Genomic DNA, 13,390 nt, shown 5'->3' with positions numbered 1-13,390 from the left:
AGTATGTGTGGTGTGAGCACTCATACATCACTGAAGGACCAGATGGAAGGTAGCCAAGATACACTAAAGGAGAAGTAAACAGTCACTACAACTTCAAGTTTTTTATTCTCTCAGTCACTGTGAAGGAGTCATTGTGTGTATGTGTGTGTGTGTGTGTGTGTGTGTGTGTGTGTGTGTGTGTGTGTGTGGTGTGGTGTGGTGTGTGTGGTGTGTATGTGTGTGGTGTGGTGTGTGTGTTATATATATGTGTGTATGTGCATGTGGTGTGGTGTGTGTGTATGTGTGTGTAGTGTGTGTGTGGTATGTGTGTGGTGTGATGTGTGGGGTGTATATGGTGTGTATGCGGTATGTGTGTAGTGTGGTCTGTGTGTTGGGTATGTGTTGGGTGACGTGTGTGTGGTGTGTGTGTGGTATGTGTGTGGTATGTATGTGTGTGTGATGTGTATGTGTGTGGTATGGTGTATGTTGTGTGGTATGCCTGTGTATGTGTAGTGTATGTGTGGTATGTGTGGTGTGGTGTGTGTGTTATATATATGTGTGTATGTGCATGTGGTGTGGTGTGTGTGTATGTGTGTGTAGTGTATGTGTGTGTGGTGTGGTGTGTGTGGTGTGGTATGTGTGTATGGTGTAGTGTCTATGTGTGTGTGGTGTGTATGGTTTGTGTGTGTGTGTGTGTGGTATGTGGTATGTGGTATGTATGTGTGTGGTGTGTGTGGTGTGGTGTATGTGTTTGCAGCCCAGGGTAAACCCTGATTGTGCTCTCACTGTAACCTAAAAGTTTTTAGATGTTTAATTTTTAAATCATGTGCTAAATTATACACAGGCATTTTCTACACTTTTCTTGTGTGTGTGTAGTGTTTCACAATGAAAAAGATTTTTTTCATTTTTTTCCTTCTATTGAAAATATTCTTCTCTCATATAGTATATTCTGATTACAGTTTCCCCTCCCTCTACTCCTCCTGGTTCCTTCCCTATCCCCCTCCCCAACTTCAGAGCCACTTCCTTTCTGTCTTTCATTGGGGGGAAAAAACAAAAACTGGCTTCTAAGAGATAACAAACAAACAAAATAAAACAAAATATAATAAGATAAAGCAAGAACCACCACAAGGAGGCTGGATAAAGCAACCCACCAGAAAGAAAAGAGCTCTAAGAGGCAAAAGAGCCACTCATTCTCCATCAGGAGTGTCATAGAAACACTAATAACAGCTGTAATACACAGACCTGGTGCTGACTATGCAGACGCTTCATCCTCTGTGAGTTCATGTGAACCAGGCTTAGTTGATTCAGAGGGCCTTGTGGTTTCTTCCATCCCTTCTGGCCCTTGCACTCTTTCTGCCTTCTCTTCTGCTGGGAGCTCTTAGGGGAGGGATTTGATCTCAGTTGGAGCTGTGTGTTCCAAGGACTTTGATTCTCTCCCTCCCTCCCTCCCTCCCTCCCTCCCTCTCTCTCTCTCTCTCTCTCTCTCTCTCTCTCTCTCTCTCTCTCTCTCTCTGTGCATGGGTGTGGTGTGGTGTGGTGTGGTGTGGTGTGTGTGTGTGTGTGTGTGTGTGTGTGTGTGTGTGTTCCCACCTTCCAAAGAAGGAAGCCTCTCTGGTGGTGACCGGATAAGACACTGATCTATGAGTATAGCAGAATATTAATAGTAATCATTTTATTGATAAGCGAATCTCTAGTCTCTGGTTTCTGATCACCCAAGCAGTGTTGGGTATGGGCTCTATCTCATGGAGTGGGCCTTAAGTCAGAGACATCGATTGGTTACTCCCACAGTGTTGTGCCACTGTTGCTCTAGCTTATCTTGCAGAAAGGACAGATTGTAGGGCAAAGGTTTTGTGCCTGGGTTGCTGTTTTTGTTTCTCCTTTGGTGGCCTACACAGTATCTTTCCCCACTAAGGAGACGATCACTTAGGAGTGAGCGAGGGCTCCATACAGGCACCAGCTTGACTTCTCCATATCAATGACTTGTGTGTGTATTGTGCTTGGCAGTTGGGCTCACTGTTTGCAGAGGGCAACCCATTGTCTCAGCAACAGCCTGGGTTGTTTGAGGATTTTCATGGGTTACCCTTTACCAACAACTGAACTGAATGCAACTCAGTCCTGCTACTGGAAGCCCTATTTGGTGACAAGAGATGGCTAGTTGAGACTCAGTATATCTCATTATTATAAGACCTCATTATGATCACCTTTATATATTTTAGGAACTTTCGACTGCACTAGCTTTCCATATCATTTCTCAAATGTCCCTTAATCCTAGCTGTCTCTTCCCACATTCTCTCCTTCAACCCTATCTCTCCTTCCTCTGTCCCCAATACTCCTGTTCTGGTCCCTATCTGCTTCCAGTCCACCTATACAATGTATTCTCCTTACTCCTCCGATGGAGATCCATGTGTCCACCACCGTCGCCCCAATCTCTTCCTCTACATTTAACCCCTCTGATTCTATGGATTATGTGTTCATTATCATCTATATAATGGCTAATATTCACATATAACTCAAGATAATTTTTTCTAGCTCCATCCATTTGCTTGTAAATTTCATGGTGTCATTTTTCTTTTATTTAACAGTTCAGTAATACTCCATTGTGTAAATATGCCACATTTTGCTTATCCAGCCTTCTGTTTAAGGACATCTACGTTGTTTCCAGTTTCCGACTATTATGAATAGAGCAGATGTAAACAATGGAAGTAGCCTTTCAGTAGGATGGAGCATCCTTTGGGTATATGTTCACAAATGATATAGATGGATCTTGAGGGACATTGATTCCCAAATTGTTTGTTTTTTCACAAACATAACCAAACTGATAACATCCCGTCTGTTGCATATCCTGATTGAAGCTGCTTTGCTAGAATAATTGCTATGAGGTATACTGTCAGGTACGGTGGCTCAGGATGTAGAGGCAGGAGGACCGTTATGAGTCTGAAGCCAGACTAGGCTGTAGAGTAAGACTTGTTTCAAAAACCAAACAAACAAAAAGGTAAAATTCCCATGAATCCATCAATATTTACACTTACAGAAACATGGAATAAAACTTGGCTTTTATTTTTGGAAAGCCATTTTTGAAGAACATGGAAAGAAAATATAGTGTCTTTAGTAGAGAGTTCTTTTAAGAGAACACACACACACACACATACACACACACACACATACACACACACAAACTGTGTCTTATTGAAACACAATCTAGTAAGCACCATACAGCGCAACAGAGCCTACCAAGCAATTCAAAGTGGGAAATATTAAAAACATAAGCTTTCAGTTTAGCCTGTGACTTCCTGCACGGCTGTTCTAATACTTGTGACTCTGTGCTTAGCAAAACTTTCTGCGCATATTCTGGCAGTCTTTGCTGACAAAAGAATGCAGGGTTGTTCCCCTCCTCATCTGTATTCAATGTATTATTTCAAAGAGTTTTATCTCGACAAGAAGAAAGCTATTTCCTCAGTGGTATATGCTTTCTGACACTAAGTTTTCAGGAAGCTCTGACTGACCTTGTTTAGCTTTTTTTTTTTTTTTTAACCAGAGACTACCACCTAAGTTTAGTATGGTATTTACTCATTTTGAAAACAGTTTTAGATCTTGCCTTTATGCTTGGAAATTAGTTTTTAAACAATTAGTTTAATATGAACAATTCGGAATATCATTACTAATTGTACATACTTAGGATAAAGTTAATGTCAGCAAAAGTGGATGCTGAGACATATGCATGGCTCAGCTGGTTAAAGTGCTTGCTGCCAAGCCTCAGGGACAGAATTTGACCTCCCAGGACTCGAATGATGGAGAGAAAGAATTAACTCCTGCAAGCTGTTCTCTGGCTTCTACATGTGGGATATGTGTGGGTCCTGCTCCCCCCCAAAAATAAATACATGACTATAATTGTTTAAGTGGGTATAAATTCATACTTAAAACAGTGTTCTTTAAGAACATTTGCTATGATAAGTCTCTTTTTCAGATCTTATTAGTTATGAGGCTTTTACAAAGATAGATATCTGTTAGAATTTGTTTCAATTCCTCCTTGTAAATGCCATATTTTAAAAATTTACTAATAAAAAACTAGAAATACACTAAATGAAAATCTTAACTAAAGCAGAAATAACAACTTAAATGTGATCTTAATATAATTACAAAAAATCTCTTTAAGATGTCAGGAAACAGACCATCTGTGGCATTCTATTAGCTATGACAAGTATCAGTAGTTACTGTAACAACTGACCTCAAAATGTCTGGCCAAACTGAAGAAAGATCTATTCCTCACTCATATCACAGTGCAACACATGCTGTGAAGAGGCTCTGCTGCAAGCGCCACACTTCAGTGCCAAGGTCTGCAAACACAAGGCTTCAAGGTTGAACTAGCATCAGCAGGTTGGCAGATGGAAGGATAAAAGAGTGCAGAAGCTATACCTTTTCTTATATATTTTCCGTGTGTGTGTGTGTGTGTGTGTGTGTGTGTGTGTGTGGTTTTTAAAAGTAAGTTTTCAGTGTTTTATATTTTAAAATATCTTACTTAATGTTCATAGATAGATAGATATATAGATAGATAGATAATGTTTGGATCAAGTCTATTCCCCTTCTATCCCCTTGAATCTCCTCTCCATTCCCAATTTCATGTTCCCCTCACTTCTCCCTCAAACTTACTGAGTCCACTTACTGTATGTGCATGCTGTGGGACCATTTGCTGGACCGTGGGCAGCCTCTCAGGGTCCACATCCCTGAAGAAAACTGACTCTCCCTCAGCAGCCATCAACTGTCAATAGCTTCTCAGATAGGGGCGGTGCTTCATGAGCCCCCTTCCAACTATGCTGGGATTTTCCCTAGCTTGTTCTTGTGTGGGTCTTGGGCATGCAGTCCCGGGTGTACGAGTTCATGAGTGTAACTCTCCTGCTGTCACCTCTAGCAAATACTGTTCACTACTGATAGCTAATTTCTCTGGTTCCTACAATCTTTCTAACTCCTCTTCAATGGTGATCCCTGAATTTGGGGTGAAGCAGTGTAATTCAGATTCCCATTCAAAGATGAGCATTCTACCATCTCTTAGTCTCTGCATGCTGACCTGTTTTGAGTCTCTGTATTACCATCTTGTAAAAAGGAAGCTTCTCTGATGAGTGCTGAGAGATATACTGATTGATGGGTGTAAAGATAAGAACTAAGGGGCAGTTGGTTACTATGTCCACTTAGTAGAAAGTTCTCCTTTAGGGCCTAGGATCTAGTTAACCACTGGCTTTCAGCTTTGTTAATAGTACGAGGCATGAGTTCCATCTGTACAGAGGGCTTTCAATTACTCAAAAATGTAGTGAGTTACTCTCATAACATTTCTGCCACTATTTTAGCAGTAGACATATGTTGCCAGGCCAGTCATGTTTGTAGCTCCCTGGGACCACACAAGGGTATGACTGTTGATAGCCTTTTTTCTCTCCCAGTAGTGTATATGTCACCTTCTAGCAACAAGAAAGCTACTCTGTAGGAATGGAATTTCTGGGTCATGTTTTAGTTTCTCCCTGTCCCCTGACTCAGATGTGCAGTATCTTCAGAAATAGGGTCTTATCAAATGTTGGAGGGTAACTAACAGTAATGACAATGGCCTGTAATTCTTGGCTATTAGCAAGATCTATGGCACCCAACTGGCCAAAAAGAGGTAACCCATAGCTGATACTGGGGCTTTTATTTGATAGCCTATGGTGTCTAGGGGAGGTACTGCCCCCATACCTTTACAGAGGCATGCCTTCTCTTAACCGCTCAGCAGAATTACATGCCATTGGTGAGAAGGAATCACATGACCAAACAGTTTAGAAGATTCAATTATTTATCTTGGAAGTGAAAATGGGTTTGGTGAGCATCCAGCAGGCCACATCCCATAGAGATGTTTGTTACCAGAGCTGTTAGGCACAAAGCCTGGGGATTGGCAGCCCTAACACGACAGACTCAGAAAGCAGTCTCCAGTAGGTCAAGTAAATAGACAGGAATCGCCAAAAAGCAGAGAATGGAGACTGACTCACTGTGACAACCCTAGGAAAATTAATAGAGTCCCACTGACTTCCCTGACTCCACTTTCAGGGCCCAGACATGATTTTGGGTTTAAACAGAGGGCAAAAGGTGTGTGTCACTAAACAGTCCTGTCAAAGTGTGTCCTCCAGACTGTCACCACTGTGCCACTCCAGCACCTATGGATGTCTGAACTTGTGAAGTCTTCCTGGTGACAAGTCCCTGTCACTAGGCTTTCCCCTTTTCCTCTCTCCAGTAAAATTCCTAAGCAAAATAATGAGCCAAAGAAAGGGTTCAAGTACCTCTTTAGAATGTTTCCATTCTTGCCAAGACAGGAACTTTGAGATGGGGGGCTAAACCAGAGTGTAGCCTCACCTGACTTCACCACTGTTTTCTGCTAGCCTAGATACAGGAATCTGCCTTCGAATCATTTCGTGCTTTTCCTTGAAACAGACGATCGCCATGTATGTTTCCATACCTTTACATGACTGCATGAGTAATCCAGTTCTTCTTAACATTCCTTCCTGTCCAACCTCTTCCTCCTCCAAACCTACCAAACATTTCCTTATCTTTTTAGGGCCCAAGATATTGTTTACTTCCTCTGGTGAACTTCTCCCTAATGAACTTTTAATCACTGTACTCTGATGCATCTGTACTAGCTACTGAACACATAGCTGATGTTGTGTGGAGAATACATACCTATTGAGAATCTAGTGGACACTGACAAACTTAGCTCTTCAAGAGTACAGTGTATCTTACAATCTTCCATGTCTACCTGGCCAGGTTAAAAAACTGGAGGAGGAGAAGGATGCTTTTTTCCTTTCTGCTGTATGTCCATTCCATCTGGTGTCCTTATTTGCATGTTCCTAATGCTTTGTATCATGGTTTATGTACTTACAGAAAATTTATTATCTTAACCGTGTTTTAGTGATTGGTACACACCACATTAGCTATTCACACTTTGCTGAACAACTGATTTCTATAGCTTTTCATCCTCCAAAACTGAAACCCTGCACCCAACAATACCATGTCTTCCCTGCTTTAGCACCTGATACTCCGTCCCACTTTCTGGCTCCTGCAGGTAACTCAGAAATAGAATGAGTAGGAATACTCAATCCCCCATGTTGGCTTATTTCACACAGTGCCTCATCCTTAAGGATCACCCACGGTATAAACTATGAGTTTACCTTCCTTTACAAAAGCCAATCCATAGCTCATCATTAACCATCTACAGTCTCAGCTACTCTGGAAATTTGATATAGGAAGACTTGCTTAGTAAGCCCTAGGGGTCTAGATCAGCCTGGGGAATACAGGAGAAAACATCTCAATAGAGAGTTCATCGTGTTTGTATAAGCTATGGTCTTTATCTATTTGTGCTCTCGAGTGTCATGCCTGACTGGTGGGTCACTGGAGAGGGGTGATGAGACCATATACCTTCTTTTGGTCCTAGACGAACTGTGACTCTGCACATTTGAATCTTTCAGGATGGTTATTTCCAGAAACTACAAAAAAGTGTACTTGAGCACAAAGAAAAAAATTGATGTTTGTTTGTTTGTTTATTCGACAGTGGGTCTTACCATGTAACCCTGGCTGTTCAGGAGCTCACTATGTAGACTGGGTTGGTTTTGTTTTTGCTTTGTCTTTACTAGTGACCTTCTGAATTAGTGATAAATGACTCTAATTACAGTTATTTGGGAGGCTGAGGAGGGAAGACCCATCTCAAAGAACAGAAGGGACTAAGTAAACTACATAGAGAAAGTTTCCTGTCCTGCCCTGTCTATGGACAAGAAGCTAATACAATCTCAGCTGAGCAAGACCAGTTCTAATAAACAGCTGTGTCCACGCCCCGCCCCCCGCACCCCCACCCCTGTACCCCACCCCCACTCCCGCGTCTTGCTTACCTCAGTCTTCCCAGGACTTTTTAAACATCTATTTCTCAAAATAGGTCCACTTAAAAGAGAGGAAAAAAAGTGTAATTTCAAAGCAGAACAAACAATCAAAAGGATAAACAAGAACTCTTAACAGTGTGTGAGGTGCTTGTGAGAATTTTAATGTTTATGGAGGAGCCCCAGAGTAACCCTTGGCCTGTCCTAGTATTAGCAGTCTGTGGTGTTTTAAACGGAAGGTAGTCTGAGGCCCTTTAGGGGCATCCACAAGCTTTACTTCTGTGTGTCATCAAGAAAGAATCCAAAATATCCTTACACTAACATGATCCTTATTTTTCAGTGAGCTATTATTAAATAATGTAACTGAAATGCATACTGAAAAAAAAAATCCAAGTAAACTGCTTCAACTTTCTTTTCTTAAAAAAAAATCACATTAAAAATCCCAGCACTTCAAATTCCGCAATCTTGGTTCAAGTATGCCAAATATAGCTTGCAATAGTAAATGACCTTTCCAAAGCGACACCCGCAAATTAATTGGTGCGTGAACAAAGGACCTTTTCTGCAGCTGCATGAATGTTGCCTTTTTCTTCTTTTTCTTCACAAGTACGATTTTACAAAAACAGCTGTAGCGCATGTTGCCAACTGACAAAACAATAACACACTTTCGGTGAAGGCCAGCTTGGGCATGGTTCCGTAGGGACGGCAGGGGGCTGCCTCCAAGCTGAGCTCTCCACTGGTCCCCGGCGGGGGCCAGGCCGCCCCTCCCCCCGCTCCCGGCTCGGGTTTCAGCCTTCCGAGTTGAGCAAACTTGCTGCAGGCGGATTGGCGGCGAGCAGCTCCCGGGCTCCGGCGTCGTCCCCGCGCCCACCGCTCCTTTGTATTCCGCGGCCGCCGCCCGGGCTCCGGGGGCCCCGGCGGGAAGTCAGCTTCCACGCGCGCCGGACTCTCCGGGCGACACGTGCGGGCCCCAGGCCCCGCGGAGCGGAGGCGGAGCCGGGGCGGAGGCGCGGCGACCAGGGCTCCGCAGCACTGCCCGCGCCCGGCCGGCGGCTCTCTCCGGGCCCGCTCCGCTCTGCGTCGGCAGAGCCGCGGTGCAGGCGCGCGAGGGCCGCGGCTGGGGATGAGCTGACTGCAGTGAGAGCGTCGCCTAGACCCCCGCCAGGCCGCCCGCCGCCGTCCCCCCCGCCGCCTTGCCAGCCGCGATCATGTACGTACGCGTCGCCGTCCTGCCACGATCCGGGTTCGGGACGTGCCACGCGCCCCGGTTGTGCCCACCCGCTCACCGCGCCCCTCTCGGCTCTGCAGGTCCATCCACATCGTGGCGCTGGGGAACGAGGGCGACACGTTCCACCAGGACAACCGGCCGTCGGGGCTCATTCGCACGTACCTGGGGAGAAGCCCGCTGGTGTCGGGGGACGAGAGTAGCTTGTTGCTGAACGCGGCCAGCACGGTCGCGCGCCCGGTGTTCACGGAGTACCAGGCCAGTGCGTTCGGGAACGTCAAGCTGGTGGTGCACGACTGTCCCGTCTGGGTAAGGGGCAGCGGCTGCGCGGTGCCCAGGCCAAAGGAGCTTGCTGTTTGGACCCCTCCTCCCCTCGTTTCCTATTTTCCTGATTGACTGGAGAGTTTTTTTTTTTTTTTTTTTTTGGCAAATCTCGTCCTTTGTTTCAATTTGAAGGTGGTGGGGCAGCCTAGTCATGTCTGTAAGGTTAAAAAGCCCTAGAGCAACGTAGAGCACTTACTGTGTTTCAAGACTTGTCCCTTAGTGGACAGCTGACAGTTGAAGGTGCCAACCCCAAGGGTCAGGGTTACTAAGTTCCACTGGCCAAGAGTCATGTTTTCATGTCCACCCTGTGGAGGATAGGGAGATGTGTTCTATAAATACTGCCTTTTACAGCTCAACATAGGCAAAAATATTCTTAACTGGGACAGGTCAAAAATAGTATGGGAAAAAGGAAGAAAGGATGGGGTTTGAGAACTAATTTTAAGTGGCTTATTTGTAGATTATTAACCTCTGAAAAATTAGTTTTTAATAATGCTAATGCCCATATGTTAGCCTCTTGTTTTAGTGATTAATAAATTGAAAATACCACTAACATTATTTAGAACTTTTAAAAAAATCTTAATGTTTATGATAGTTGAATAAAAGAAATCTTAGCTTGACTGTTGAGTAGGTTGACTCTCAAGTGTTTGATAAAAGGACAAAGAAAATAGCTCCCTGACTTATAAATATCTTGGTAACACAGTAGAACTATATTTCAAGTGCTTTCATTTAATTTTAAATCTGTTGCTGATTTTGTAGTTACATGTTTTTCAGCTAAAGATTACAATATATACATATACATATGTATATATATACATATACATATGTATATATATACATATATATATACATATATATATGTTTAAACTTTTGGGCCTTAAAAAAGGTACATATTATGTGAGATTCTTACATTAAAAAGGCAGTTTTTAAAAAAACAACTATCAGAGCTAAGGAGAACTAGAATACTTTTGAACAGAAATGTGTAGAAGGCATAGAAAATTTTCTTGAACCTATTTTCCTGTTATAGAAAGACAACAACACTCTTTAACTGGAAATTCATATTAATGTGCTGAAATAAATTTAAAATATGCTTTTCAGTTAAAAGGATGCTACTTGGCATTCAGGTATGACAGTGATGACAGTTTCAAAAGAAGCCACCAGGGAGGACTTACAGACTGGTGTGTGCAGGCAGTTTCTGTGAGCCCTTTTATTATGAAAGGTCTTATAGCCTTTCATAATAATATAGTTCAGTCTATCGTTGAATAAATGTGTAGTGCCCTGATGAAGCAAATTAGGAAACATAAAATAAGATGAATTAGGATGTAGGGGGGGTTGTTTTTCTTCGTTTTTTTTTTTTTTTTTTTTTTTTTTTTTTTTAACTTGAAAGTTAACCCTTTCCTTCCTGGGTTGATTTAGCAAAGAGTGCCACCCATTCTGTAAAAATAAAACAGATAAAACAAAATCTTCAAAAATAGATGAGACACGCTTCATGGTCTTGATTCTTGTCACATCCTGACTTAATAAATGTTGACATTTATTAAGGGGATTCTGATTGTGTGTGCTCACGGTCTGCAATGAAGCCATTTGTCCCCAGGTACAACTTCCCAGTTAGAACGAGTCCTCAAGCACAGTGAAGTACGTAGGCAATTATTTACTCTGAACTGCTGGGTCTTCTCTTGAGTAAGTACAGAGTATGAAGGTTGGTGATGCCTGTCAGCTGGAATTGGCATATGTACTGAGTCAGAATAAAAACAGCACTTTGGACAACAAAAGGAACATCTTTCACACCCCACATTCTCACTGTATGTAGTTCTCCGTAAATCCTTCACCCCCGCTGAGGCTTGTTTTCCCTATCTATCCTGGAGCTGTGCTGAAGGGTAAAGTCCCAAGTGTGGAATCTGAGGTGCCCCCAAAGTGCTCAGTGCTGTAATAAAGAGCTCATTACAGTTTTAGTGTGGTCATATACGTACACTAAGCATGGGAGAGTTTCTCACGTCAGTCAAGGTTTACACTAGCACAGGACCTGCACACACTAACCAAACAGTTCTTGTTTCCCTGTAGGAACTCTGGTTGTGTAGCATTCCTTCATATTTCTAGAAACCAGTGGGGAACGCTTTCTCTGTGACACAGCCTAAAAGGTGTGACTGCTGCCACTGAGTGGGAAGGATCTGGGAGAGCTTCCCTTGCCCAGTTACTTTCTGTAACTGGCTAGCCCTACTCTGACTGCTTGCCCTCTGGCTTAACACTTTTTAAATAAATCTGCTCCAAATTCATTAGGTGAAGTTCATAGCTCCTACCCCTCTCCTTTGCAGTCATGTTTCATATTTCTGGATTTTTGTTTTCCTCTCTGTAAAAAAAAAATGTTCTAAAGCAATGAGATTACCTGGACATCCTGGCTAATACCTATAATCCCAGCACTTGGGAGGCAGAGAAGGACAATTATGAGTTTGGGCCAGCCTGGGCTACAGTCATCTGTCTTAACCAAGAAATGAATGAATGAATAAGCCATGAGGTTTATTCATTTTTTTTTTGTACAGGGCTTGAAGCTCTAGATTGTATTACAGCTAAGTGTTGGTTGTTGTTTTAGCCTCAATAACACAGAACAAATTGCTAATACTTAAGCCTCCCTTTCCTATGTTTTCTCTTAAATGTCTCTTCCCACATAATTCTCTGGTAACTGTGGAATTCCAAACTATTGGAATGTGAAGATCGATTGCTAACTTGTTCTCTAGGCCTAACAAGGCTGTGGCATGCTGGCCCAGTTTACAGTTGCCTTTGAATCCCAGGTCTCTGGTCTTTTCTTTTAATACTGTGACCCTTCAGCTTCCTTATGGTGCTGCGCCTGCATATTCTGAATTTGAATATTTACAGATACGCTTAGGACCGGTGGGATTTTGTGTTTTGCTGACTTGGGAGTTAGGTGTTCTCATCTTCTTGAGCTGTAATCTATGTGCTCACTTCTCCCCCGGCCCTTTGCCCCCTCACACCCCAATGCCACATCCTGAATCATCCTCGGTCCTTTGCCTTTGATACTAACAGCTCTGTTCACCTTCCTATTTCTGTTCTTTTGTGCTCCTTTAAAATATGCTTTATCTGTTTTGTTGTTGATAATGCATTCCTATTTAAAATTCTGCAGTGCAACTCTCATCCTCAATAGGCTTCCTAAGGAGGTGGGAAGGTTATGTATAGCGATGGGACAAGAACTTCTCTCTGTAAACCAGAATTTCTGTCATAAGCAAAAATCTCTGTCACATAGATCTTGCTTGATTGGCTGATTTGAACACTCTTAACCCTATTTTGGACTCATATATCAAATTCATAGCCCAACAGTTTACACACCTCTAACAAGGCCACACCTTCTAACAGGGAATCAAGCTCTCAAAGTCTATGAGGCCTTCCTTAATCAAACCACCATGTCATTTTAAAATACATTTTTATAACTTCTAAAAACCTACATACATGAAACATTTACACTAATAGGTTATAATTATACCTGATCTGGCAGTGAGTTTAAGGATTAATTTGAAAATAAACTAAATGTCGATGTTTGCATTTTTGTTTAGGACATTTTTGACAGTGATTGGTACACCTCCCGAAACCTAATTGGGGGTGCTGACATCATTGTGATCAAATACAATGTAAATGACAAGTTTTCATTCCATGAAGTAAAGGATAATTATATTCCAGTGATTAAAAGAGCATCAAATTCAGTTCCAGTCATCATTGCGGCTGTTGGTACTAGACAAAATGGTAAGTATGTAGTTTTCTTTTTTTTTTGTAATGAGCATGCAAACACCATGTTTACAAAGCAGAGATGATTAATGATTAATACAGTTCTGTTTTAAAATGTAAATGACTGTGGGTTCAGACGCCAGCTGTCATCTCATTGTTATGTAGATCAGAGACTCACAGACTTCCACTGTGGTTGCTATACCAATCTTCCCCTAAGTTGCTCTCCTACTGTGCATCAGTAATTGTGTTCCCTTGGCAT

General features: G+C 42.5%; 2 protein-coding genes across 4 annotated transcripts in view; one reads left to right on the top strand and one right to left on the bottom strand.

Moving 5' to 3' along the window:
* The window catches only part of SPATA9 (spermatogenesis associated 9), a 60,529-nt gene extending 50,787 nt beyond the window's left edge, over nucleotides 1-9,742 (bottom strand). For 2 of the 3 annotated variants that reach the window (XM_080925788.1, XM_080925790.1), the window contains exons 1-3: nucleotides 9,244-9,742; nucleotides 7,872-7,920; nucleotides 1,222-1,356 (exon numbers count right to left, since the gene is read on the bottom strand). The gene's annotated coding sequence lies outside the window, so the exon portion shown is untranslated. Of the gene's footprint in view, nucleotides 1-1,221; nucleotides 1,357-4,204; nucleotides 4,314-7,871; nucleotides 7,921-9,243 lie in introns of all 3 variants that reach the window. The other variant, XM_080925789.1, reaches the window with a different exon arrangement.
* The window catches only part of RHOBTB3 (Rho related BTB domain containing 3), a 49,488-nt gene continuing 44,759 nt past the window's right edge, over nucleotides 8,662-13,390 (top strand). Inside the window, exons 1-3 of the mRNA XM_080925786.1 lie at nucleotides 8,662-9,063; nucleotides 9,162-9,387; nucleotides 12,963-13,149. Coding sequence (XP_080781912.1) covers nucleotides 9,062-9,063; nucleotides 9,162-9,387; nucleotides 12,963-13,149 — 415 coding nt within the window. The 5' untranslated portion in view covers nucleotides 8,662-9,061. The remainder of the gene's footprint in view (nucleotides 9,064-9,161; nucleotides 9,388-12,962; nucleotides 13,150-13,390) is intronic.

This window comes from Micromys minutus (assembly GCF_963924665.1).
Source record: "Micromys minutus genome assembly, chromosome: 11".
NCBI lineage: Eukaryota > Metazoa > Chordata > Mammalia > Rodentia > Muridae > Micromys > Micromys minutus.
The sequence above is the reverse complement of the archived record's forward strand: the minus strand, read 5'-3'. Positions and strand labels throughout refer to the sequence as shown.